Source organism: Triticum dicoccoides, chromosome 4B (assembly GCF_002162155.2).
Source record: "Triticum dicoccoides isolate Atlit2015 ecotype Zavitan chromosome 4B, WEW_v2.0, whole genome shotgun sequence".
NCBI lineage: Eukaryota > Viridiplantae > Streptophyta > Magnoliopsida > Poales > Poaceae > Triticum > Triticum dicoccoides.
In genome coordinates this window covers 275,791,616-275,813,622 of record NC_041387.1, presented here as the reverse complement: position 1 = coordinate 275,813,622, position 22,007 = coordinate 275,791,616, and the positions used below count along the sequence as shown (strand labels likewise).

The 22,007-nt window shown below is 50.3% G+C and overlaps 1 protein-coding gene across 1 annotated transcript in view; it reads left to right on the top strand.

The window, feature by feature from the left end:
- LOC119295961 (O-fucosyltransferase 1-like) overlaps nucleotides 1-22,007 on the top strand; it is a 43,921-nt gene that overhangs the window by 10,123 nt on the left and 11,791 nt on the right. The window contains exons 6-8 of the mRNA XM_037574387.1: nucleotides 10,338-10,461; nucleotides 10,532-10,815; nucleotides 14,898-15,027. Coding sequence (XP_037430284.1) covers nucleotides 10,338-10,461; nucleotides 10,532-10,815; nucleotides 14,898-15,027 — 538 coding nt within the window. The remainder of the gene's footprint in view (nucleotides 1-10,337; nucleotides 10,462-10,531; nucleotides 10,816-14,897; nucleotides 15,028-22,007) is intronic.

Genomic DNA, 22,007 nt, shown 5'->3' with positions numbered 1-22,007 from the left:
GCTCGGCGCCCCCACGCCGCGCCCCCGATGACGGTGCCTCCTCCCTGGAGCCCCCGCTCGCCGACGCCATCGTCCCGCCCTACCTCTCCACCACCGGTGCCTTCGGGCCTCACCGCGCCCCGTGGTCGTCATCCACCCCACCAGCGCAAGGCCACGGTGCCCCCCATCATCGAATCGTCGTCGCTCCTCAGCGTCGGCCAACAACATGACGACCGCGTCGACTTGCTGCTCCGACGCCTCCACGCCCCCCCTCGAGCTCGCACGCGACCTCCCTGTGAGCCCCTTGCCCAATCCCCCTCCGCCTCCCACCGTAGGTCGCCGTCCGCGCTCCGACCCTGCTCCGCCCTGGACGCGTCGCCCCGTGCCCGTGCGCGGCCTCGCCGTGTTTGCCCGCCACCATGTGTGGCTGCACCCGCGCCGCGCCTGAGCCCCGTCCCTGCTCGCTACCATTGCCGCCTCCTACTGCTACCGCCTCCGAGCGCAGCTAGTCACGCCCGTCGCCCTGCACCCATTGTCGCCGCTCCTCCGGAACTGCTACTACAGCTGGCGCCGCCACGCAGCCCCGGCTCCGGCCGCCGCCGTCTCTCGACGGCCCCTGCTGCTCCGGCCACGGCCTTCCCCAGCCCCCGCACCCGGGCAGGTTTGGCCACGCTGGGCGCCCACACCCACCGCCCGATAGTCCAGTGCCCACTGTGGCCTTCGGGCCCTTGACAGATGGGGCCCACGCCCCTGTATTGTTAAAAAAAGAATTAAAAGGAATTATAATAAAAATATTAGTTAATTAATTAATTAAAATAATCAATTAACTTAACTAACCCTATTTAGTTAACTAATTAACTCTAATTAAACCTGCTAATTAAAAGTTAACAGATAATGAGTTTTCAGCCAATGACATGTGGGACCTGCCTGTCAGTTTGACTAAGTCAACTAACTGGTTGACTGATGACATCATGCTGACCCCATGCTGACATCATAATGGCATTTTTTTAAATTAAATTAATTCTGTTAGTTCTAAAAATGAATTAGAAACTTTGAAAATTAATATTAAATAATCCGTAACTCGGATGAAAATACTTTGTACATGAAAGTTGCTCAGAACGACGAGATGAATGCGGATACACTCTCCGTTCGTCCGCCACACATCCCTAGCATAGCAAATATGCAACTTTCCCCCTCCGGTTTATCTGTCCGAAAACGCGAAACACCGGGAATACTTTCCCGGATGTTTCTCCCCTTCGCCGGTATCACCTATCCCTGCGTTAGATCACCTTTAGCACCACGTTTGTCATGTTATGCTTTGATTGCTCTGTTATTTATTGTGTTCCCCCTCCGTTACTTTTCCGGTAGACCCGGAGACTGCCGCTGATGCCCTTGTGATCGACTACGTCGACGACGACCCTCCTTCTTGTCTGAGCAACCAGGCAAGCCCCCCCCCCCCTGATCACCAGATATCGCCTACTCTCCTCTATACTGCTTGCATTAGAGTAGTGTAGCATGTTACTACTTTCCGTTAATCCTATTCTGATGCATAGCCTGTCATTGTTGCTACAGTTGTTACCCTTACCTGCTATCCTACTGCTTAGTATAGGATGCTAGTGTTCCATCAGTGGCCCTACACTCTTGTCCGTCTGCGATGCTATACTACTGGGCCGTGATCACTTCGGGAGGTGATCACGGGCATGCTATATACATTGCACTGTTACATTACCTGTGATACTGTTCGGAGATGGGGGCTGAAGGGGCAGGTGGCTCCATCCCGGTAGAGGTGGGCCTGGGTTCCCGACGGCCCCCGACTGTTACTTTGAGGCGGAGCGACAGGGCAGGTTGAGACCACGTAGGAGAGAGGTGGGCCTGGCCCTGGTCGGCGTTCGCGGATACTTAACACGTTTAACGAGATCTTTGTATTTGATCTGAGTCTGGCTACTGGCCTATACGCACTAACCATCTACGCGGGGACAGTTATGGGCACTCGACGTCGTGGTATCAGCCGAAGCCTTCGTGACGTCAGCAACGGAGCGGCGCGCGCTGGATTGGACTGGAACGCCTACTAGGCTAGGTCTGCTTCCGGCCGCCCACGCAACATGCAGGTGTGCTAAGGGCGATGGGCCCAGACCCCTGGGCGCTTAGGTTTAGACCGGCGTGCTGACCTCTCTATTGGTTTAGGTGGGGCTGCGACGTGTTGATCTTCCGAGGCCGGGCATGACCTAGGAAAGTGTGTCCGGCCAAATGGGATCGAGTGTGTTGGGTTATGTGGTGCACCCCTGCAGGGAAGTTAATCTATTCGAATAGCCGTGATCTTCGGTAACAGGACGACTTGGAGTTGTACCTTGACCTTATGACAACTAGAACCGGATACTTAATAAAACACACCCTTCCAAGTGCCAGATACAACCGATGATCGCTCTCTCACAGGGCGACGAGGGGAGGATCATCGGTTAGGGTTATGCTATGCGATGCTACTTGGAGGTCTTCAGTCTACTCTCTTCTACATGCTGCAAGACGGAGGCTGCCAGAAGCGTAGTCTTCGAAAGGATTAGCTATTCCCCTCTTATTCTGGCTTTCTGCAGTTCAGTCCACCGATATGGTCCTTTACACATTTACCCATGCATATGTAGTGTAGCTCCTTGCTTGCGAGTACTTTGGATGAGTACTCACGGTTGCTTTCTCCCTCTTTTCCCCCTATCCCTTCTACCTGGTTGTCGCAACCAGATGTTGGAGCCCAGGATCCATACGCCACCGTCGACGACGACTCCTACTACATCGGAGGTGCCTACTACTACGTGCTGCCCGCTGACGACGACCAGGAGTAGTTTAGGAGGATCCCAGGCAGGAGGCCTGCGCCTCTTTCGATCTGTATCCCAGTTTGTGCTAGCCTTCTTAAGGCAAACTTGTTTAACTTATGTCTGTACTCAGATATTGTTGCTTCCGCTGACTCGTCTATGATCGAGCTCTTGTATTCGAGCCCTCGAGGCCCCTGGCTTGTAATATGATGCTTGTATGACTTATTTTATTTGTAGAGTTGTGTTGTGATATCTTCCCGTGAGTCCCTGATCTTGATCGTACACGTTTGCGTGTATGATTAGTGTACGATTAAATCGGGGGCATCACAATAAGAAGCACACCATTAGACAATCCATCCTTAATGAAGTTTTTGATGCGTCAACAGACTGTAATAAATAGCTAGAGGTTAGAAAGAGAGATCCTCCGCTCAAACCTACTGAACAGAGAGGTTAGAAAGAGAGATTGGGTGTAGAGCGTGCAGTTGATCCTGTCGCCACCCACGCCCTTATGCCGGCACCGCCGTGACGCCTTGCTGCACCTTGAGAGGGACAGGAGAGTAGAGAGGGAAAAAGGAACATAGAGAGTGAGAGGGAGAGAAGCACCCTCGTTTGAAGAGCCTTCTCGGAGCTGCGCTCGTCAGCGTCAACGACCCCTCCCCGTCATCCTTCTTCCACGTCTCCGCCGCAGAACCCGTGCTGCTGCGTGCGGTAGCAGCACCGCGTGGGCGTCAAGCGCCTGCAACAGCGAACGGCGGAGGCTGCAGGGAGGGAGCACGGCGACCCGTGAAAGAGGGAGCGGCGGCGACGACGTGTAGGAGGCAGGAAGGGCTGGAGCGAAGGGCGCCCATGAGGGTGTACCTGGGGCAGTTCGGGAGAAGATTGGGTGTTACGTGATTGTAGGGATTTGTTTCCTTTTCTTTTTGGAATCGATAGCGATGCTGGCAGAGTTTTCGTCCGGCGCCTAAAATTGCTAAACCCACATCAATGAGGATTAGTTGTTAATCCTGACGGTTAGATTGATATGAGTGGGCCTGATCTAAGGCTCTAATTGTTTCGGGTTGTTTCGTGTGCATTAGATGGGGTGCAGTTAGGGATGAATATGTTTTCTTGTTTAATAGTAGTATAGATTCCATACAAGATTCGCTCTGTAGACCTTGTCGGCGTCTCGGTTGCTGCGGTGAGATTTGATCGCTAGGGCGGGTTGTGAGCAAGTCTCAACATGAAATTCCCACTGGGGCAGTTTGTTGAGCAAGTCTCAATGTGAAATTCCTTGGATCATTTAGATGTGACGATGTGAAGAGGAAACCCAAGCTTGGATGAGGCCGAATACCAAGACCTCCTATCCATGAAGGGCGATGTCCTTGAGTATCAGAAGGAGACTGCATCTCTTCTCTCAGACATGACAATATTGCAAACTGAGGTACGATTATCTGCTCGGGTTGGATTATCTGTGGGTTGCGCCCCTTGGTCCTGTCGGACCATGTCGTGCTGGTAGCTCATCGTTACCATGCCTCTCAAGTAGGCACGATGCCTGACCGACTGCTAGGCTCGAGTGGCTGACTCCACGCCTGATCATGGGATGTGTTGAGCCCTCTGGTTGACAGGCATGCCCTTATGTTGTGTCCTTGTTAGTAGCCCTCGAGTGTCGCGTGACCTACTTGCCGGGAGGTTGCGTGGGACTTGTTTGATCTACTCGCTCCCATGTGAAGGTGAAACCTTGGATCGAGACATTTGAGGACCAACCTTTTCGAGTCTTGACCAGCGATCAGTTGAGGGTACGCTGTGTTGACCGAAGGTCCACCGACTGCAAGGAGAAGGATTCTCATGGTACACCGTGTTGACCGAAGGTCCACCAACTGCAAGGGGAAAGATTCTCATGGTCCTTGGCCCTCTAATTGACTGAGGGCAAGGGACGAAACAGGGGCCGGTACGCCAAGTCTTGATGTCCAATGTTTGCGATGCCATTAGGAGGTTTGGAACCAAGGCATGCTTGCGTGGGGTGCTGAGTTACCATTCTAAATGGTTGCATCGGAGCTGATGTGGTGATTCCCGAGGGTGGGGGTGTTTTGGTTTCCCCTTTGCCTATAAGATAGGCGGCGATGAGGAGCAGTGAGGTTACCAAGCCCTTCTTGCCTTCGTCTTCCTTGCTGCCGCCTTCCCTTTCCCAGCGTTTTGCCTGCCATTGTGAGGGTGTGTCTCACTCCTGGAGCACGCCTTACCATCACTCTGCTCCTTGCTCTTGCACCGCCAACGCTCTTCCGTAGAGACGATGTCATCCCCATCAGCCTTTGCCAAGGATCCCACTGTTGTAGATATGTTGCCGTCGTCCTCACAATATCTTGCTCCGGTGGGCAAGCCGAGGGCCCACCTGAGCGGTGGAGCAGGCCCTCCGACGCGGCCGAGGAGGTGAAGGAGGCATTGGGGGCGGCGGGAAATTAGGAGGTGGAGGAGGAAGATCCGGCCACCTGGCGTCCTTTGAAGATGACGGCGTCGAAGATATTGAAGCTGGTGGTGGCGGGTGTGTTTTCCCTCAATCTCCAATGGGGGGTGCCCAAAAGAGAGGCAACCCCCGAACCTTGAGAGGGGGAGGCGGTGGTCTTCGTCCCTTTCTTTGAGAGGGGGTTCTCCCTGCCGATCCAACCCTTTCTCTGAGGACTGCTCCATTACTATGGGCTGGAGCTTCACGACTTAAATCTGAACGGGATCAAGTGGCAAGCTTCATCACCTACAACGAGGGCTTTCTGGGGATTGAGGCTCATTTCGCCTAGTGAAAGAGGCTGTATTTCGTTAAGCCATACATGTGTCAGGATGATATCAAGTTGGGGGAGTCGGCATCTCAGTTTGGGTAATGCCGGGGTTGAGGCGGCCAAGGTCTCCACCATCTCCAACAAGGGTGGCACCATAACTGGTTCTACTACTACAACCCTAACCCTGCCTTACTGGCCTTCAACACCCAATATGTGGTGTACAATGATGTCTGGGCAGCCCGACCTACTCTCAGGGTGCAGGTAGTAGCGAAGTTTTTGGGGAAACGCATAACCGTGCTCCACGAGGCGCCCTCCTTGGGGAGACTGTGGTGGTGACGTTCATCAGACATCGAGTTCAACCCATCAAACTGAGGTGCTGCCCTATGTGATTGTACACAGGCTTGGGGGATCCAACCCGGGAGGCGCCGGACGAGCTCAAGGGAAGGAGATGCACAGACGGGCGGTCAAACCTGTGAAGTCCAAGGTCGTCGACCTGATGGGTCAGCCTGTCCTCGGGCATCCCAACCAGCCGGATGAGGTAAGTGCGCTATCCTTCGGGCCGCTAACCCTTTTCCCTTTCACGCCTCATTTGTCCTTTTTGGTGGCTTTGCAGGAGGTGGCCTCCTTTATCTCCTGATATCCCCTTCTCGTGGACTAGGCATGACGTTGGGTGGCTGCCTGCCCAAGCTCCCGCGCCAGCTGCTGGTCTGACCAGTACTTCAAGCGCTAGCGGTTTGAATGGCATGGGGCAGGCATCGAACGGCTCCTCCAATTTAGGGAAGAGGAAAACGCTCGGGAGCATCTTCTCTAGGGTCGATGCAGTGGGTGACACCTCCGGGAAGCAGAAGCTGCCAGCAGCCACTGAGGAGGCGGGAGAGCTTCCGAGGTGATCATTGGGAGTAAGAGGAGGAAAACCGCCCAGACGACTGTCGAGAAGGGAGGGGCCGGCTTGGCCCATGCGAGGACGTTAAATTTGGGAATTCTCCATGTCATCGCTGTCCAGGAGGGAGTTGTTGCAGCTCCAAGTTGCCTTGGGGCAACTATTCATCCCCTTCTAGGGGTCTTGATATCACGCGGGGACTCGAGGTTGGCGCCTATTGGCTGTGCGTCAGGTACTCCCACTACTGCTTCAGTGAAGGTTGTGTCTCGGGATTTGGACCCCGAGCCGAGCATCATGGAGGCAGAGCTGCGGGAGCAGGTTGAAGAGCAGTTGCCCGGCTCCCTGGCCTGCTGGAAGTTATGATGAGGAATCTTCATGTGGTGGGAGCTTGCATATCCTCCTTTTGTTCGATGTGAGTTCTCCTTCCAACAACTTTTCTCAATGCCCCCCTCCAGCCTGTGTTTTGTTGGAATAATCTAGTTCTGGGTCCCATGGCAGCGTTTCTGGTTTGGCTGCCATGGCAGCCGATTTCGCTGCGATGACAACGTTTTTAGTTTGTTAGCGTTTTGGCACATTTCTGTTTAGAGTCAACACCACGAGACCCGTTTTTGCATGATTCGCGGTTAGTTTGTAGGGCGTCGTGGGCATGTGCTCGGTCGCGGGATGGCATGATCCGATCGGAGTGCGTGGGCCGCGACATGACTTGTGTTTGTTGAGAAATAAAAGGAGAAACAGAAAAACAACAATGCTTACGCTGCGCAAATCTCTCTCTCTCTCTCTCATGAGCTGAATTTCATCTTAGAGAGGCAACAAGTGGCATCAGAGCCATGTCGGGTACTTTGGCCGCCGGCAATTGGTCACGTATGCCCCTGCGCCTCCACGTGGCGTCACAGGAGCAGAGCCAGAGTAGAACCTGCGGCGGTGGCGGTGGTGAAGTGTTGGTGCAGCAGGTGACCTCTGGCGGCACCCTCCCGATGCTGACACGCACCAACTATGCAGAGTGGGCGCTGCTGATGAAGGTTTACCTTCAAGCCCATGGCTGGTGGGAGGCCGTGTCCATTGGGAATGCCTCCTACCACGACGAGCACAATGCCATGATCACCATCCCGCGAGACGTGCTGAACGCCGTTGACGAGGAGGAGAACGCCAAGGCTGTGTGGGATGCCATCGCAATGCAGCGCATGGGTGCCAGCTGGGTGCGCGAGGCAAACACACATAAGCTGCGGCATGACTTCGGGGGCATCTCCTTCCGTGACGGCAAGACCATCGCCGACTTCTCTGGGAACGTCACCAACCTGCGCGCGCTCGGTGACACGCTGGAGGAGCCCAAGGTAGTAGCCAAGTTCCTCCGTGTTGTGCCATCCCAATCCGTGCAGGTCGCCATTGCCATTGAGACACTGCTCGACGTGAGCATGTTGCCTCTGGACGAAGTCACCCGGCAGCTTCGCGTGGTCGAAGACCGTCTCAATGACACTCACGACAACAACAACGGTTAGGGTGACCGCCTGCTTCTCACGAAGGCCTGCTTCTCACGAAGGAGTGGGAGGCCCGGAAGTAGCAACCCCGAGGCAACAACAGCTCTTCCTCTGGCGGGCGGAACAACCGCCTGAGGGGCAGTGCTCGTGGGGCGGTGCCCGCGGAGGTGGATGCGAGAACGGCCATGACCACAAGAGCGGCGGCGACAAAGACAAATGCCGCTACTGTGGCATAAAGGGCCATTGGGCCGTGAATGCAGGAAAAAGAAGAGGGAGGAGGCACTCCTTGCTCGAGCCGACAAGGAGGCTGATCCGGACTTGCTGCTGGCCGATGTCGTGGAGATCTCTGCCACGGCCGCGAATTTCGCTGCCATGGTAGCGGTTTCGCACCCTCCCATAGCTGCAGTGGAAAATCCTGCCATGTCAGCGAATTGGTTGCCACGACAGCGATTCCAGTCTCGCCATGGCAGCGGATCTGAGCCCCACAAGTGGACGTGCCCCGTGATCTTTCTCAACGAAGAGAAGGTAAATGTCGTCCCCGCCGGCGACGACGAGCCTCGGGACACGGTGTGCTACCTTGACACCGGTGTGTCGAATCGCATGACCGGTGATCTCGCAGCCTTCACCGAGCTTGACATATGGATCGTTGGAACTGTGCGTTTCGGTGATAGATCCGTGGTGCGCATCGAGGGGCGTGGCACCATTGCCTTCTCCATCGATGGTGCCACTGAAAGGTCTATGCACGAGTAGTGGGGCTTATGGGAGCCAATCAAGCAGTCATACTATGGGAATTACAGGTCGGCAATGAGAATCGCATAGTAGACGATGCTGCGCACCACTCTGCTGGTGCAGTGCCAGGCTATGTAGTCACAATCACAACAATGTGCCTGCTGACTGCTTCGTGTGGCAAATGCCGTCGAATCACATCTCGATCACTGCCTAACCTTACGTAGTTACTCCTTGGCTGCTGCTTTGTTGTCGCTTAGCCACACTAGCTCGCACACGTTGACACTGTGACCTTTGCCATATGTGGGTGCCTTGCCTAGTTTGTGCCACCATTTTATGGAGTCTTGAGTCCTGAGCGGTTCATGCACTCTGCTGCCATATCACATGTGCGTCTGTTGTTGCCCAACTCATCAATGTGGCTATCATGCAATTGTGCTGTTTGGTCCTTGTTGCGAGCTCTGTTGCAGCATCTTTGGGGCCATTGTCCATACATGCTTGGGCTGGAGATTACCCCCCTGTAAAATGAGAAAATCTAAAATTTAAGTCAGTCAGAACCTTCTTGGCCTCGGCTAGTTGGCATTTTGAACCAGGTTTTACGAATGCTGCTTCATAATTATAAAAGGTATTCTAAATGTGCAATTTCCGACCAAGTTTTACAAATGCAGTGTCATGACTAGAATACTTATGCAAGTAATGGAATCATTGGCATATTCAGTACAAGCCATTTAAAAGTAACTCTTAGCATTTCGGGTTGGACAAATGGCACAAAACCAATTGCCCTGCATTACACTATAAAATTGTGTAATAGTTGTATATGTGGCATTTACATTTACTTTTCATTGCTTAGACCTTCTACCTGTAGCTATGCAGTAATGCCAGAATTAAGTTGTTTCTATGACATAAGTTCCTCTTTGTGCTGCAATCTAATGCCAGGCAAATCCTTTTATCGTCGTTTTTCTTTCCGGGCTCATTCGGTTTGGAGGAAATTTTGGAGGATTCCTATGGGATTTTCTTCATATGTTTAGCATTCGTTTCATAGGAATAGAAGTACTTGATTCCTTAGGCTTGTGTCCGTCCATATTGACCTGATTCCTTAGGATTCTTAGTATTTGGTAAGGCCTCATTGAAAATTCCTAAGGATTAGAGAGCACGGTAATCCTGACGAGTAGGATCCAGAGGAACTCAGGCAGAAGTACTGCGTCCTTGATTGGGTCGCACATGTCAACTGGTTTTTCAGAGACCTAAAAGGGCGAAGCCCTGGGTAGGGCATCTTATTCCTTTACTTTTTCTATTCCTCTGATTTGAAAATCTTGTAAAACTGAATTAGTCCTTCATCTGTAAACAGATTATTTCCATTTCTTAAGCAAAAGACACTTCTGCATATTCTCAAAATTAAGTACTGTTTGTTCGATTTTTGAGTTCCAGCTACGTGGTACTCCCTCCGTAACTTAATACAGGACATTTTTTGACACCATGACAGTGAAAAAACGTCTTATATTAAGTTACAGAGGGAGTATCTTTCTGTTACAGGAATCAAGTAAGATAATAGGCTTCACAAATGATTTACATGTAGTGTGCTTCATTCCTCGTAAGAACACTTAATTTCAGTGCTGTTCTATATATTTGAAACTGCCTTTTTGTCAGCATTTTTGGTTTGTTCTGAATGATCTTGGCATGTGGTTACTGGTTGATGTTTTTACTTATGGTTTCTATTTATACATGCAACCAGTGGTTTCATAGGTATTTATGATGTTCCCCACTTCATCAAGACATTAAAATATGATGTCCGTATTGCTACGAGCGTCCCAGATATCATTACAAACAGAAAAGCTAAGAAGCTGAAAGCCTACCAGGTGAAAGAAAGCTCACTAGTTTCAGTTATACGAGTGAATAACTCCAGAGACTAATATGTGTTGCTAACAGATCCGGCCACCTCGAGATGCATCGGTAACTTGGTATACGACAGTTGCTTTAGAGAAGATGAAGAGTTATGGGGCTATCTATTTAACTCCATTTTCACATCGCTTGGCAGAAGATATAAATGATCCAGAGATCCAGAGACTTCGATGCCGGGTGAATTATCATGCATTACGATTCAAGCCAAACATCATGAAAACAAGCAGTGAGATAGTGAATAAGCTCCGCTCAGAAGGCCATTTCATGTCGATTCATCTTCGGTTTGAGATGGATATGCTTGCTTTTGCTGGGTAGAACATTGACTAACCACACTGTGTGATTACACAATTCAGTCATTCACATTTATAATAGTCAGTTTGTTATTCACTTGTCATCATATATGCTTTGCTATGCATCCAGAAATGGAGAAGCGCATCCATGTATTCTTTATTGCAGTTCATTCTAGGCTACAGAAAAGCTAACAAGAGCATTGTAGAGCCTTAGACATCATAACATTACTCAAGTTTTCATCAAATTTTTGAAATGACGTCATTAACCAAACTAGCAAAGTGCCTGTGGCTTGCACTGGGCTCATAATAAATCAATGTGCTCGCAAATCTGAAAAATAGTTAAATAGTTTATACCATCTAACTTAGGCTTCATCCTGATTTGGGTTGTATAACAATCCTACAACAACAACAACAACAACAACAACAACAACAACAACAACAACAAAGCCTTTAGTCCCAAACAAGTTGGGGTAGGCTAGAGGTGAAACCCATAAGATCTCGCAACCAACTCATGGTTCTGGCACATGGATAGCAAGCTTCCACGCACCCCTGTCCATAGCTAGCTCTTTGTCGATACTCCAATCCTTCAGGTCTCTCTTAACGGACTCCTCCCATGTCAAAATCGGTCGATCCCGCCCTCTCTTGACATTCTCTGCACGCTTTTGCCGTCCGCTATGCACTGGAGCTTCTGGAGGCCTGCGCTGAATATGCCCAAACCATCTCAAACGATGTTGGACAAGCTTCTCCTCAATTGGTGCTACCCCAACTCTATCTCGTATATCATCATTCCGGACTCGATCCTTCCTCGTGTGGCCACACATCCATCTCAACATACGCATCTCCGCCACACCTAACTGTTGAACATGTCGCCTTTTAGTCGGCCAACACTCCGCGCCATACAACATTGCGGGTCGAACCGCCGTCCTGTAGAACTTGCCTTTTAGCTTTTGTGGCACTCTCTTGTCACAGAGAATGCCAGAAGCTTGGCGCCACTTCATCCATCTGGCTTTTATTCGATGGTTCACATCTTCATCAATACCCCCATCCTCCTGCAACATTGACCCCAAATACCGAAAGGTGTCCTTCCGAGGTACCACCTGGCCATCAAGGCTAACCTCCTCCTCCTCACAGCTAGTAGTACTGAAACCGCACATCATGTACTCGGTTTTAGTTCTACTAAGCCTAAACCCTTTCGATTCCAAGGTTTGTCTCCATAACTCTAACTTCCTATTTACCCCCGTCCGACTATCGTCAACTAGCACCACATCATCCGCAAAGAGCATACACCATGGGATATCTCCTTGTATACCCCTTGTGACCTCATCCATCACCAATGCAAAAAGATAAGGGCTCAAAGCTGACCCCTGATGCAGTCCTATCTTAATCGGGAAGTCATCGGTGTCGACATCACTTGTTCGAACACTTGTCACAACATTATTGTACATGTCCTTGATGAGGGTAATGTACTTTGCTGGGACTTTGTGTTTCTCCAAGGCCCACCACATGACATTCCGTGGTATCTTATCATAGGCCTTCTCCAAGTCAATGAACACCATATGCAAGTCCTTCTTATGCTCCCTATATCTCTCCATAAGTTGTCGTACCAAGAAAATGGCTTCCATGGTCGACCTCCCAGGCATGAAACCAAACTGATTTTTGGTCATGCTTGTCATTCTTCTTAAGCGGTGCTCAATGACTCTCTCCCATAGCTTCATTGTATGGCTCATCAGCTTAATTCCACGGTAATTAGTACAACTCTGAACATCCCCCTTGTTCTTGAAGATTGGTACTAATATACTCCGTCTCCATTCTTCTGGCATCTTGTTTGCCCGAAAAATGAGGTTGAAAAGCTTGGTTAGCCATACTACCGCTATGTCCCCGAGACCTTTCCACATCTCAATGGGGATACAATCAGGGCCCATCGCCTTGCCTCCTTTCATCCTTTTTAAAGCCTCCTTCACCTCAGACTCCTGGATGCGCCGCACAAAACGCATGCTGGTCTCATCAAAGGAGTCATTCAGTTCAATGGTAGAACTCTCATTCTCCCCATTGAACAGCTTGTCGAAGTACTCCCACCATCTATGCTTAATCTCTTCGTCCTTCACCAAGAGTTGGCCTGCTCCGTCCTTGATGCATTTGACTTGGCCAATATCCCTCGTCTTCCTCTCCCGGATCTTAGCCATCTTATAGATGTCCCTTTCACCTTCCTACGTGCCTAACCGTTGGTAGAGGTCCTCATATGCCCGACCCCTTGCTTCACCAACAGCTCGCTTTGCGGCCTTCTTCGCCATCTTGTACTTCTCTATGTTGTCTGCACTCCTATCCAGGTATAGGCGTCTGAAGCAATCTTTCTTCTCTTTAAGCGCCTTCTGGACATCATCATTCCACCACCAGGTATCCTTATCTTCGCTTCTCCTTCCCCTGGACACTCCAAACTCCTCCGAGGCCACCATACGAATGCAAGTCGCCATCTTCATCCACACATTGTCCGCATCCCCTCCTTCCTCCCAAGGGCCCTCCTTAAATACCCTCTCCTTGAACACCTGAGCTACCTCCCCCTTGAGCTTCCACCACTTCGTTCTAGCGACCTTGGCACGCTTATCCCGCTGGACACGAATCTGAAAGCGGAAGTCAGCAACCACCAGCTTATGCTGGGGTACAACACTCTCCCCAGGTATCACCTTACAGTCTAGGCACGCACGCCTATCTTCTCTTCTCGAGAGGATGAAATCAATCTGGCTAGAGTGTTGGCCACTACTAAAAGTCACCAGATGTGATTCTCTCTTTCTAAAGAGGGTGTTAGCTACAATCATGTTGTAGGCTAGAGCAAAGCTTAAGACATCTTCTCCTTCTTGATTCCTGATGCCATAGCCAAAGCCCCCATGCGCCCCTTCAAAACCTGTGTTAGACGTACCCACGTGGCCATTGAGGTCTCCTCCTATGAAGAGCTTCTCACCAATCGGTACACTCCTAACCATGTCTTCCAAGCCTTCCCAGAACTCCCTCTTGGTGTTCTCATTGTGGCCTACTTGCGGGGCATATGCGCTGATAACATTGAGAACCAAGTCCTCAGCTACCAGCTTGACCAGGATAATCCGGTCCCCACGTCTCCTGACGTCTACCACTCCATACTTGAGGCTCTTGTTGATCAAGATGCCTACGCCATTTCTGTTTGCAGCCGTCCCCGTGTACCACAGCTTGAAGCCGGTATCCTCCACCTCCTTCGCCTTCTGTCCTCTCCATTTGGTTTCTTGGACGCAAAGGATATCAACACCTCTCCTCACTGCTGCATCAACTAGCTCCCGAAGCTTCCCTGTCAGAGACCCTACGTTCCAGCTTCCCATTTGGTTGTATAACAATCCTCTCAAAATAAAATAAAAACACAGCACTTCGATTGTGGGTTAGTTTAATAAATACCGTTTGATTTCTTTGTTATACCCTTTGTGTATGGATTAGATGGTAAGAAGCTAGAACCCTCTTGATAAGGTGCCGAGTTTGACTCCACTGCTGCCTCAATAGTTTATTTCTGCCTTTTTGGCAAAAAGATCCCACATGTGAGAGTAGAGAAGGGTGGCTGAATCTGCCACCAACTCAAAACCTTTAGAAGTAAGATAGGAAATGATAAACTCACATCATTGATCTTCTGTATCATGGTCATTTGTGCTCTCTTGTACTAGAACTTTGGGATACATTTATATTGCATTTTTATAGTTCTAAAGATGATCAGCTTGTTTTTTTACTAGAGACAAGCTATGCTACACAGGGATGTGGTTACCGGGAGAAAAAACCGGTTACCGCGAATCTCGGTACCCCATGAGAAATCGCTATACCGGGTGAAAAATCCCGAATTTCAAAATCAATAATTTTTGACTGAATTTTGTTTGGATCCAAAATTCATTAAAAAAGCCTCCGGTAACGGCCTGTATTTTCTGGTTACCGCAGTAACCGGAAATCTCGGTGCCCCATGAGATTCTTTAGCATTTGGAGTCCAAAACCTTGATGCTACATCGCTGATAACAAAGATTTGATAAATGCAGTGGTTATTTTGCATATCTTCATTTTACATTGCTGGCCATGGCTTATTTTCTACATGAAAAATGCAGGTGCATTGATATATTTACACCTCAGGAACAGAAAATTCTGATCAAGTACCGCAAGGAAAATTTTGCAGAAAAAGAACTTGTCTATAGGGAAAGACGGCTCATTGGGAAGTGCCCTTTAACTCCAGAAGAGGTAATGAATCTTTTTAGATACATTGCTTTGGATATTTCTGTAGTGGTACTCAAATATTCAACTATGTTCTGAAATTAGGAGTTACTCCCTCCATTCCAAAATTAGTGTCGTGCTTTTAGTTCAAATTTGAACTAAAACCGCGACACTTATTTTGGAACGGAGGGAGTACTTGTAAACTGGAATACCAAATTGTAGGCCAACTGAGTAAATTTTATCCTTCATGGCATAACAATTGTTCTGGACCAGAAGTCTATCCAGAACTATGAGTAAATTTAGTAATTTCGATACTACCCGACTAGTATATCCAAAGCTACAACCAAATATTATTGCTATTTAGTGCACATACCTTACCTGCCAGAGTGCCACTTTCTGGCTACAACCAAATATTGCAGTTTGTTTACTTTGCTAATTATTATTTTGAACGTTGAATGTTCCTTTTTAAAAGTCCACTCCAGCTTTCAGCCCTCAACTACATTCTGAGTTGGAAACTTGAACTGTATAAATTGTCCTCTGTACAACCTTAGGTGGTTTTATGATTAGTTTTTGTTTTGTTTTGAAAAGGTGTATTACTTAGGAAGAAATAATTTTGTATACAATCGTGCAACACCGCCGTGGACACGCAGGTTGGGACAGAGCCTTGCAGAACACCCCCACACGGCACACTACACCCATATTGAGCAAGCTCATGGGCAGTCCTGTTATAGACAGGAGGAACTGTTGGAATTGTGTCGAATACTTGTACAAGGCAGGTTACAGTTAGACTTGGATTCAAGCTCTGCGTAGATAGGGTACAGAGACATGTTCGAGTAGCACACTTGTATCCTAGGCCTCTTATATAATGTCGGGGTAGACACATATATAATCCATGCCAACATAATAGCACAGGCATGCAGGGGGAGCCGGCGGCATGTGACGGTGCCCGGGTGGCCGGTGTGTGGTCTTGTAGCAGTGGGAGGAGTGCTCATAGTCAGGCCCTAGGGATGTAGCCGATGTTCGGTGAGCCTCATTAACAAATCGGTCGTGCCTTGTGAGATTGCTTGGTCCTCCGTAGATCGACTACATGCCTTTGATTATTCTAACAAGTGGTATCACGGATTGTTGATCTAGAGGAAGAGTGCCAATTTCGTATGATTCACGTGGCAGCAGGAATGAAGATCAGATCGGGTTCAGAGGCGATGAGTTTGAGACTGCACGCGATGTGGCTATCAAGGTATGGGCACGATGAAGCAATTGGAATGCGAAGACGTGCAGCAGCAGAGGCCCTCATCGTGGGTGATCTCGGCGAGATTGATTCGATTGGCAAAACTTAGTGGTGGCTGCGGACGATTTTACGTGGCATGTGGCAGGGGCACGTGCACGTGCGCATGCTCGTGGGTAGCAGTAGAAGACCTAGCATACAGCTACTGGAGGCTCGAGTGAGGCGGGTTGGCCTCAAGAGGGGCTGGCTGGTGCGCTGTGGGATGGCGGAAGCAGCTGTTGACGGAAACCTAGGTAGAGAGCTGCTATGAAGGTCAAAACCTAGGTGGGGAGTGGTGCTGCCACGGCAAGCTGCCCAGTATGAGATTTGGTTAAGAAATAAAAATCGGTTCTGGAAGGTGTTGCAGCGCGTTGGAACATGGGATTCGCTGACTGCTAGCATGGTTATCTTGAGAGTGGAAAAAAAGAGAACAAGAAAATTAGTCAGGAAGTCACGGGGTGCTACAGGTGTGGAGCTGATATAGTAATGGAATTGCTTGGACTACTTCTGTTTTTTGCTTCGTACGCCAAGGAGATGGCGGCATGGCAGCAGTGGTGTTGTTCGGCTAGCAGTCAAACGGGAACCGAGGATGGCGAATCATGTGTATAAGGCTCAGAGGAGTCTGGAGCGCATTGTGGCAGGAATGCAGGATCATGCACAGTGGCGGAGCTTCAGCCACTTCTCTAGGCGGGCCAAAACAGGTCTGGTTAGGCAATACCATTGAAATTTCACTTTCAGGGCCCAGATACAGTACCAGTCTTCATTGAATTCCTGCTGGGCTGGGTGGGCCATGGCCTGGTTTGGCCCAGCTGCAGCTCTGCCGCTGATCATGCATACATAGAGGGCTTGTGCGGCTTCCAGGAGACTTGACCGGGAGCATGGTTGACATGACGTAGGGTGGAGCATGGTTGCAGTCGGATAAGTTCGGCTGGGTTGGATTATACAGTCTGATGGATCGATGTGAGTCGGTCAGTATAGAAAACGACGGTGATTTCAGCCACGATGACATATGAGCGTGATGCTGATAGTGACCGACTTATGGGGTGTGGAAACACGTGGTGCGGACCTGAGGGCTTGTGCTGCTTCGACAAGACTATGGCTATGGCACAGGGTTGATTGAAGACAGCGTACGGATGTGAACTTAAAGTCGACGGGGCGCGGGGTAGCACGACCAGCTACATGGAGTCATGCTGAAGGTGGAGCTGGAGTGATCGAAGACTTCATTTGGTGATGATGGAGGGGCTACATTGTAAGGATATCGAGAATCGAAGCCTATTTCAGCGGGTAAAGCGAGATACATGGTTCGGACTAGGGCCCAGTGGTCTGATGGAAATGTGGTACTCAAAATTTGTTGGTGATCATCGGTGGTTCTCTGTAGTGGTGGTTGAGGTGGTGCGGGCTAGCTACCCAGGAGACATGGTATAATGTCAAATCAAATGTACATGGAGGTTCGACGCATGGAAGAATCCAAGATGGTGGAGAATATTTGCTAAAATGGATTTTGCTGGAATTGTGTCAAATACTTGTACAAGGTAGGTTTAGTTGGACTTGGATTCAAACCGTGTGTAGATAAGGTACGGAGACATGTTCGAGTAGGACACTTGTATTCTAGGCCTCTTATATAATGTGGGGATAGACACACGATGTAACGTATGCCACAACATAATAGCACAGGCGCGCAGGAGAGCCGGCCTGGGTGGCCAGTGTGCGGTATTATAGCGGTATCATGGGGAGGAGCGCTCATAGTCAGGCCCTGGGAATGTAGCCGATGTTCAGAGAACCTCGTTAACAAATCTCGGATTGTGTCTTGTGTGATTGCTTGGGTCCTCGGTAGATCAACTACGCGCCTCAGATTATTCTAAGAGGAACCAACGCCGTACTTGCCGCAGTAGAACGACGTTGTTGATCGCGGAACCAAAAAATGGTCGGGATGGCATGCAACATGATGAAGGCGAACGGCATGCCGGACTACTTGAGGAAGACAATGACCACCATGTACTTCTTCAACCATGCGCACACTCGGAGCGTCGAGGCGATAACGCCCTACGAGGCCTGGCACGACAAGAAGCCCGAGGTCGAACACCTGTGCGTCTTTGGCTGCGTCGCGCACGTCAAGACGGTGCGGCAAATCTCAAGAAGCTGGATAACCGAAGAATCCCATGGTGTTCATTGGGTACGAGCAGGCTCCAAAGCTTATCGGTTTTACGACCCCACTAGCCGCTGTCTACATGTCTTTTGTGGCGTGGTTTTCAAGGAGGATGTGAGCTGGAGCTGGGGTTAGGAGGCGGACCACCTTGGTGGCACCTTTACCGTCGACCTCATCGTGCATGTAGGGGCGAGGACAGCGTCAGGCGGAAACGCGGCCATGGCAGCACCAGGACCATCTGCAGCAGCGGGCGAAAACCCTGCCATGGCAGCCACCCCAGCAGTGCTTTCTCAACACCCAGGAACGCTGCCATGGCAGCCAGCACCCTAGAGCCTGCCGGCACGCAGGAAGTTGAGTTCGCGCCACTGTAATGGCGTGACGATGCTCAATGATGCCAATGACCCCGACGCCGTGCATTGGTGTTGCCGCGTCACCGATCTGCTTGATCAGGGTGGGACTAACCCAGGAGGGGCGGAGCGCCGCCTTTTGATGTCGGAGGGCGAGCTGGCGAATTTCCCTACGCGGAGCCCTATGCTGCTTGGCGGGCCACGGTGATCGACGAGATGGCGCCCATTGAATCTAACGGGACTTGGTCCCTCTCTGATCTTCCCGCAGGTCGCCAACCCATTGGCCTGAAATGGGTGTTGAAGGAGAAAAAGAACACAGTCGGCGAGATGATCAAGCACAAGGCTCGGCTTGTTGCAAAGGGCTACGTGTAGCGCACCGACATCGACTTCAAGGTGTTTGCACCAGTAGCTCGCCTCGACTATGTGCGCGTGCTGCTCGCTGTCGCCTGGGATGTGCAGCACCATGACGTCAAGTCGCGTTCCTCAAGAGCGACCTTGATGAGGTGTGCATGGTGCAGCCTCCTGGATTCGTGTGCGATGGTGCCGAGAGCAAGGTGCTCAGCCTGCACAAAGCCCTCTAGAGTCTTTGTCAACCACCACACGCCTGGAACGTGGAGCTTGATAGCAGCCTCGCTGCGTTCGGCTTTGACAAGTGCCCATCAGAGCACCGGGCGGCGGTGAAACAACCGATGCGCTACATTGCCGACACACGTTAGTTCAGGTGCCTCTATTCGTGGCAGCAGCACGACACAAGGCTCGGCAGTTACAACGACTCCGATCTGGCGGGCGACGTCAACAATCGAAGAGCACAAGCGGCACCATCTTCTTCCTCGGAAGGTGCCCTGTGTCCTTGAAATTGGCAAATCACAAAATAGTGGTGCTCTCGTCTTGCTAGGTGGAGAGGCGGAGTACGTTGCCATGGCGGGCGTGGCATGCCAGGGTATCTGATAGGTGAGCTGCTTGGGCGCCAGGACGGTGCCATCGAGCTCTGCATCGACAACAAGTCAGCCATTGCGCTGACCAAGAATAATGTCTTCCACGACAGGAGCAAACATATCGAGCTCCGCTACCATTTCCTTCTCCGGTGCGTCGATGACAGGCAACATTCACATTCAGTATGTGCGCACTGGCGATCAGCTCGCCGACGTTCTGATGAAGGCTCTCAGACGTGCCCATTTTCAGGAGCTGTGCGACCGCATCGGCATTGTCAGAGTGCTGAATAAGTAGATTAGGGGGAGTTTGTTGGCTAATCTTGTTATTTCTTCAGCTTGTTAGTTTTAGCCGTAGCTAGTTTTCAGCTAAATTAGTCTTTGCACGAAACCGATTGCCTGGAATGTGGGATGGCACGGCTCGTGTAGGGCATCGTGTGCACAGGCCACGATCGTTTTCAGTTGAATAAAAGCAGAAGAACGATGGCAGAAAAGCTGCAAGTTCACAGCACACAACTCTCTCTCGCTCGCTGTGTTCATTGCCACTATCGGCTACATGTATAAGGTCTTTAACTCACAGTCTGGATCGGCCCCTCAGACTAGAGACCTTTAGGTTCCTTCTCCGAATCCAGTTATCTCTCCATATACGGATCTTCTCTCCTGTGTGCACATGCTAAATGACACCTTGCTTTAGCAGCTCCAAATCATGAACAATCCCTTGCCAACAAGCCGAAGCATTCTGACTAAAAGAAGAATCAACAAGATCGCCTGAAGGGTAACAGTTCGCTTTGAGTAGCTGAGCACTCAAACTTTCAGGGTATGCAATAAGGCGTCAGGCTTGTCTCACACGAAGTGCTTGATTGAACAGTATCAGGTCCCTAAAGCCCATGCCACCTTCAAGCTTTGGTCAAACAATTTTGTCCCAAGCCATCCAATGTACATTCCTTTTATCTGTCTCCTCAATTGTAAGGAGCTAGCTGTAGTCTTGCTCGTAATCTCTCTCTCAGGAAGGTTTGATACAGAGTAGCAAATTACAACCAGAGGTTACAGGCGAATTGGGGAAGAACAGGGAAGAACTGGAGGTAGGGGAAAGAGAGGAAGGTAGCCGCCGCCGAGCCGTTCGTGATCCACTGGATGGCCTCCTTCGTCACCTCCTCTTGCGTATTTGTAGTCTGGTGGTTCTCAAGCGAGCCAGGCCCATGAGCTGGACGGGTCAAGCCCATATAGGCAAGGAGGGATCCTAACATCCCTCCCGCCCTCCTTGAGATGCGACTTGACCCCAAGCCGCCGCCGCCGCCGAGAACCACCCGGGTCCCATTGCACTCGATGTTGCTTGGCATGGTCGTAGTCGTGGTGGTAGCTGTAGTTGATGTAGACTTCAACGCCGTAGTGGTTGTAGTGGTGGCCAACGGAGGCTTGCCGACGGGAGGTGTTGAGGTAGTTGTTATGGCCACCAGGGTCTTGATCGCCGTAGTAAGTGTAGTAGATGCAGCAAACATGCCCAGCATGAGCTCCGTCGCCCCTCCCTCCTTGAGTAACTTCTTGATAGCAATTGGGATGCAGCAGTCCCCATGCATAACAACCCAAGGGAACACAACCCTCGCCGTTCTGGCCGCTTCCAACCTCCTCTGGCCATTTGCTTAAAGAGCATTGTGGTTTCCACTCACGCTTGCACTGATCACCGTCGGCCTGTATAATTGCACAGATGGGAACCTCACAGTGATGCCCTGAAGCATCTTCAAGTATAGTGGGGATACTCATTCTTGCTGAACTAGAGTCCACAATTCCAAAATATGCAGAGAATGTTCGCTGATTTGAATATGGCAGCGACTCCCAAATGTCACCGATGTCCCACAAAGCTTGCGGCTCACAGGCTTCGCCGCATCCAACAAGCTGACTATATGTGTTGAGTGTATCATCTTCAGAAGTGATTCCCATGAGGTTGCTCCTGATACAAGTGTCAGAAATGCAGTAATACCAAGCTTCATGTGCATAAACATCTGTGGATAGTAACTTCACTGGCCCAAAATGGGAACCTGATTATTGTACTTGAATAACTGCAAATAATTTTATGTAGGAGGTCTCTGAATTCTCCCAGTCTGTAGTGCCTCAGTTCCAATTCCCTGGAAATAATTCCCCTCAACTCTGGCCAATTGGAACTTGCATGTGTTTTAGTATCAGTTGGCCGACGATTCGTTTCATTGTATCTCGAGTTGAACCATGCACCAGCCCTTATAATTGCTGAGATACCCCGTACCAAGCGATGTACTGAATCAATTGTACGTTGTACGCGCAGTATAATCACACAGATTATTTTGACT